This window comes from Benincasa hispida, chromosome 12 (genome assembly GCF_027475165.1).
Source record: "Benincasa hispida cultivar pf3 chromosome 12, pf3_genome.v1.1, whole genome shotgun sequence".
In the NCBI taxonomy this organism is placed as follows: domain Eukaryota; kingdom Viridiplantae; phylum Streptophyta; class Magnoliopsida; order Cucurbitales; family Cucurbitaceae; genus Benincasa; species Benincasa hispida.
In genome coordinates, this window is record NC_143489.1 from 50309152 (window position 1) to 50315619 (window position 6468).

The 6468-nt window shown below is 33.8% G+C and overlaps 1 protein-coding gene across 1 annotated transcript; it reads left to right on the forward strand.

Moving 5' to 3' along the window:
• Positions 1-2244: 2244 nt before the first annotated feature.
• LOC120092569 (FCS-Like Zinc finger 3-like) lies at positions 2245-3321 on the forward strand. Its single transcript, XM_039050693.2, has 2 exons — positions 2245-2685; positions 2798-3321. Exons 1-2 carry the CDS (start codon positions 2564-2566, stop codon positions 2979-2981), a joined length of 306 nt encoding a protein of 101 aa, XP_038906621.1. The 5' UTR covers positions 2245-2563; the 3' UTR covers positions 2982-3321.
• The last annotated feature ends 3147 nt before the right edge of the window (positions 3322-6468 follow it).

Here is a 6468-nt window from a genome sequence, read left to right on the forward strand (position 1 = left end):
ACGGTAGTTCTCTTTTTCCCTTCAAAGTGACAACGTTCACCATTTTTTCCTGTTATTTGTTATCTGACAACAACTACAAAAAAATTAAAAAAAAATTAGAATCTATAAAAAAAAATAATAATATAAGAACAAAAATAAAATGTATAATTATTCTTAAAAAAGAAAAAAATAGTAGAGTAACGAACCAATATAGTTTGTGGTCAAGGGTTATGTGAGAATAATTTGTATTAAACGAAATACAAGAAGAGAAATGGAAATGGAAAGTAGTGAGTTAAAAAATGGGAGGAGAGAGATATTAAGAAGAAGAGAAATGAAAACGGAAAGCAAATGGGAGGAGAGGAAGATGATTTCGAAGGCTGATTTTTTAAGGCAGTGAGGGGGCAGTGAGCAAGGGAAATGAGGCTGCAAAAATTAACGAGGCAGTGAGCAAAAATGAAAGAGGTAGTGAGCAAAATGAAGGGGAGAAGAGGGTTTAAAAGGACGTAGGTCGAGTGTTGAACACTCGATCCACGGGTGGTTGAGCGACAGTGAGCATGCATGCTAAGGCTGTGGAGGGCAACATGCATGCAAGAAATCTGGTCAACACAGCAAGGGCAGACTTGGCAGCAGGGATGTGACTTAACAAGCTTGTCGAGGGTTGAAGTTTCGACTTATGTATGTCAAAACTTCAACCTTCGACAACCCTTAATATGTACCTAGGCTCCCACTCTTTCTTTGCTTATCGAGTTCTCAATCTTCGACCTCCATATTCATCGAATCTTCAATCCTTGACTTTTAGCCTCGATCACACAAAACAACAACATTTCTCTAATTAGTTTCAAAACTACCCTATTTTCCTAATAAGTTTTCAAAACAACAATAATATAATAAAAGGTCCTTTCAAATTTATCGTTTAAATTTCTAGATAATGTATATATTTTTTTTCAAGAATGGGGAGGGATTACTTTATAAATCCCTAAATCTATACCATAGTATAGAATCATAACAAAATTAAAATAATTAAATAGATATAAAAGTTTATTGGACTTTAAAAAAAACACCAAAAGTTCAACAACCGTATAAACCAAAAAAGAATTTTAAAATCAGTTTATTAATGCTATGTTAATGAGCCGCCACGTAGCTCGATCGTGGTTTCTTGTGCTGCAGTTTCCCGCGCACGTGTGACGGGCAGCCGTGGGAAGGCTGCCCGAGAGACACGCGCAGTCGGTGGGGCCCAGTGGACAACGACCTCGTATGTTGTGCCAATAGTTCCATGCTTCGTTGTTGCTGTCGGCTTCTGATTGGATCATGGGGCCCACAGTCTAGTCAGCGAGAATAATCATTTCTTCGCTTTTTCTAAAAACAAATATCAAAATATTCCGAATATTAAATTCTTTCCCTCTGTGGGCCCCCTTGAGCTTCCAGAGAAATTATGATGCCTTTACCCAATTGTCCTTTTTGCCCTCGTACATTTTCATTAATTACTGATATACCCACCTCGTTCTCTTCCACTGTATCTGGATGACTGACAGTCAGACAACAGCAACCTAGATTTTATACCGCTTGATTGTTTGTTTTCATTTTCCACAAGAGGCCCTCCAATTTTAACCTAATCCTATTTTTCACCCCCGCCCCCAATTCCATAATATTTGGAGATGTCACTCCTTAGGAAGAAAAATATCTTAACGAGTCCATTCATAATGTGATTGTCTATTAATAGTCGTTAAAATTTTAAAACTTATCAGTTTCGTCTAGATAATTTTTATAGTTTCTATCTTATAATTGTGCAAAACTGTCATCCACATTATGATGGTTTCTTTAAATAATTTTTTCCCTCTTGGTAGGATCCACAAATTAAATCACATAATTTTTGATCTCGACTCATCATATTATGTGTCACATTTATATACAATGTGATTGCAACTTGTTATCTATTCTCTCTTGATATCTTCATCAAAAAGATTACATACACTTTCTTTTTTCTTTGTGTTATCTAAACTTCATCTTTATCTGTCTTTTTTGTTTTGGTTTCTTTTGAACAAACATCATAATTTCATTACACTATTTCTCTTCGTTAATGCTATATTCTAGGATGGTGGTTGCAAAACTTGGTTCGAAAGATCCATAAATGGGTAAATAACAAAAAAAAAAAAAAGTGTGGTAGATTAGAAATTAATAGACAAAGGAAGGACCAAATATTAAATTTCTTGTGCCCCTTACTCTTTAAGAAAATAGATACATGCATTGTGCTAATAGATTAACTCCAAGGGAATCTAGATAAACGCCACTTGGATTTTAATCAAGTACAAATAACCTTTTTAATTACAATACTAATATAATTCCACTACATCGCACCTTACGATAGTTTCGGTTTTGCCAACGAATAAACTACCACCACGTCATAGAATATCAGTATTTATATCGAGCTCACGGAACTCCTGTGTGACTGCGGTGTAGTGGATTGATACTCACCGATTCAGGCGACTATAAAAGGGCTCCGAGATCTCCGATCTTTCTCTCACACTCGGCGCACTCGCTCATTTTTCCCACAGATCGATCGACTTCGAATTGAAATTCTTTCTCTATGAGGACCGGAATGCGGTACCACGCTGGCGGTGAGGATCACAGGCGGGAGTCTCATTTTCTTGAAGCTTGTTTTCTCTGCCGGAGGCCGCTCGGATTCAATCGAGACATTTTCATGTACAGGTGAGTGATTGAGATTCAAATTCGATTCATCGCAAATCGATTTCAATTTCTAGGGTTTTTTTGTCCCTTCTTTTGTGTGGTTTTAATACTGATGGATTGGATTGGATTTCAGAGGAAACACGCCGTTCTGTAGCAAAGAGTGCCGGCAAGAACAGATTGAGTTCGACGAAGCGCAAGAGAAGAGCTGGAGAATCTCTTCGTCGTCGGCGTCGGCGTCTTCATCGGCGCCTTTGGCAGATAAAACGACGGCGTCTGGTAAGAAGAACGTACGAACGGATACAGTTGCAGTGGCGTGAAGTTGGATGAAGGAATTTTGAGAAAAAGGGAAAAAAATTAGGGGGAAAAACGGAACCCTAGAAATTTTCGGGGAGAGTAAAAGAAAAAAATCAAATGAGAGGAAAAGAGATTCAGATTGAGAACAATGAAGATTGAGAAAAGATTTGAAATCTCTTATTGTGAAGAAGATTTGATTGGCAGACACTATACAGATCAACTGTTCTGCTTCAATCTTTTTACTCTGCTTTTTACTTTTTACATTTTTTTTTTTTTTGGGTTTATGGAGATATTCATATTACTCTGTTTACTAAATTCTCTGGAAAAGAAATTGATGATCTGCCATGGAAATTCTCTTGAAAATTTTACAAGATTATAGCTTTGGGAATTATTAAACTGGATACATTATTGCAAATTCTGATTATTTAATTTTAATTATATTTTTTATTTATATTTTTGGAATTCAATTAAAACCTGGTGGTTTGTGGGTTTTTTTTTTCTCTTTTTATATTTTAAACTTTTTAATTCAAGAAAAGATATATTTATTTATGGGTTGATTTTTATTTTATTCAAATTAATGAATTATATAAAATTTTCATAACATTGTTTGTTTGGCTTTTTTTTCTTTTACTATTTATAATGAAGAAAATAAAATATATTTCAGAAAAATAGTATAATAGATTGTTCAATCCATTTGGATCTTGGAAAAAAGAAAAGAATGTTCAAACTTGAATCAAAAAAATGGTGAAAGTAATTTTATTTTTTGAAAATACAGTACGGATAGTCTAGATTCTATTTAGTAACTTTTCGTTTTCCATTTTCGTTCCTGTTCCTTTTGTTTTTCTGTTTCCCAAAAAACTGAACATGAACTTCTGTCCTTTAAAAGGGATATATATATATATATATATGTATGTATGTGTGTATGTATGTATATATATGTGTACTTTCTAGTTTTGGGTTTCGTTTCTAGTTTTGGGTTTCGTTTTTATTTAACTTTTAGATTTTAAAATGTTGTATTTCTTAGTAATAGAATTCTAAACAAAACATAATTCTAACAATGGAGAATATGATCACAAAGTGCATTTTTATTTAGGTGATTAAAGTGATTACCACAGTGATCTTATATAGAGAACTCACTGTGAAAAGAAAATAAACAAATTATGCAACTGATTACAAGAAAATGTAAAACTAATGAATCAGTTGTAACAGCAAATAAAGTACAGAAAAATCAGCTCTCCTTCAAGTCCTGGGTTGGGAGGAACACATATTGAGCTTGTTTCATAATAGAAGTAGGAGATAAAAGGCTTGGTGAAGACATATGCAATTTGAGCACTAGCTGGAAGAGGTTGAATTCTGATCTTCTTTTATTGCACAAGATCTCAAACAAAGTAAATATATATGTTTTATGCGAGAATGAAGATATGGATTTCCACTTAAGTGAACAACACTCAAATTATCACACCATAGAGTTGGAGGTTGTGATAATCGAATATGTAAGTATGTGAATAATGAATTTAATTATATCAGTTCTCTTAAGGCAAGAGCCAAACTTCTATATTCTGCCTCTGTGCTTGATTTGGATATAATTGTTTGCTTCTTTGAAGCTCATCAAATCAAGTTTTCTTTAAAATATATAGAAACTTCATAAGTTGATTTTCTATTATTTGGATATGAGGTCCAATCAGTATCAACAAATTCTTGAATAAAGTCTTTTGGCTTCTCAAACAATAGTCTCTGATCAATTGTTCCTGTTAAATATCTTAGGATACACTTGACAGTTTGCCAATGAAAACGATTTGGAGAGTGGATGAACTGACAGACTTTGTTTACACTGCAAGAGATTTCTGGTCTTATTAAGGTTACATACTACAAAGTTCTAACTATGCTTCTACATCATCAAATCTTTCACCATTAAATGTTGATAGAACAGACCCACTGACCATTGGAGTAACTATAAGCTTTGCATCTTACATCTTTGCTTTGTATAACAGATCTGATATATATTTCTTCTGTGACAGAAACAGACCTCCAAACTCAGGATATGATACCTCAACTCCCAACAAATAGTTCAGTAAACCTAGATCTTTGAGAGAAAATTTGTTGTTTAATTCAAATATCAATCTATCAATCAAGGATGATAAACTTCCTCTAATTACAATATCATTAACATATATAAGAATATAACAGAATACCTCATCTTTGTTATAAATTAGTAGAGAAGAATTGACTTTAGAATTTTTAAACCTTTTCTGATGAAGAAAAGATGTTAACTGATCAAACCAAGTACGAGGAACCTGTTTTAGACCATACAGTGCTTTTCTGAGTTTACATACCTTTATAGGGACTGATTTATCAAATCATTCCTAGTAGTTGAGTCATGTACATTTCATCCTCTAGTATACCATGAAGAAAAGCATTATTAATATCAACTTGTCTCAATTTCCATCCATAGTGGTGTAATGCAAAGTAAATAACACTATAATAGTTATAGGTTTTATAACTAGGCTAAACGTCTATGTATAATCAAGATCAGCAACTTGATTATATCCTTGAGCAACTAGCCTTGCTTTATATCGAGCAATAGAGCCATCAGAATTTCTCTTGATTTTAAAAACCCATTTATATCAAATTACCTTTTTATCAGAAGGTTGAGACTTCAAAGACCGTGTGTCATTAGTAATATAGGTTTTATACTCTTGGTCATAGCTTGAACCCAATGAGGACATTTTAATGCTTCTTTAACATTTGGAGGCTCTTCTTCAACATACTCCACAACAAATATTTTGGGTTTAAAAATCCCATTCTTGCCCCACGTGACCATTGGATGCTGATTAACAACTAAGGAAGAGCTCGATAAAGGTGCATGAGTGAATGATCTTTCATTTTCATTTGGAACAGACGAAGGGGATTACACACTATTTGAAGATGAGTTTTGAGTAGGAGATACAGAAGAAGACTCTGGTAAAGAGTTGTCATCATTAGGTGAGGAAGAAAGAGGATTATTTAAAAGCACTGACGTGGGACTGCTATGTATTTCATTTGAACATGGGGTAATGGATGGTCATTAGACACTGGGCAACCAGAATTTATTGAAGTACGATAGGTCATGTCATTGATAACATGACACACAACTGACATGTTTGGCTTGCTAGCTGAAGATTGATAGGGTTGTAGGATAGGAATGTTTGTAGAAATGGCAGGTATAAAGGACACTGATCTACTGTTTTGAAGAAAAGATGAAGTAGGAAATTTTGATTCATCAAAGATGACATGCCTCGATATGTACAGTCTTCCTGATTGGGATAAGCATTTATATTCTTTGTGAATATAACTATATCCTAAGAAGATACATGGAGTAAATCGAGAGTCAAGCTTGTGTTTATTGTAAGATCTCAATGATGGATAACATAGACAACCAAATATTTTTAAAAATGAATAATTAGGTTTAGTGCCAAAAATCTTCTCTAAAGGAGATATTTGTTGATGGACTACTGTAGGAAGTCTATTTAT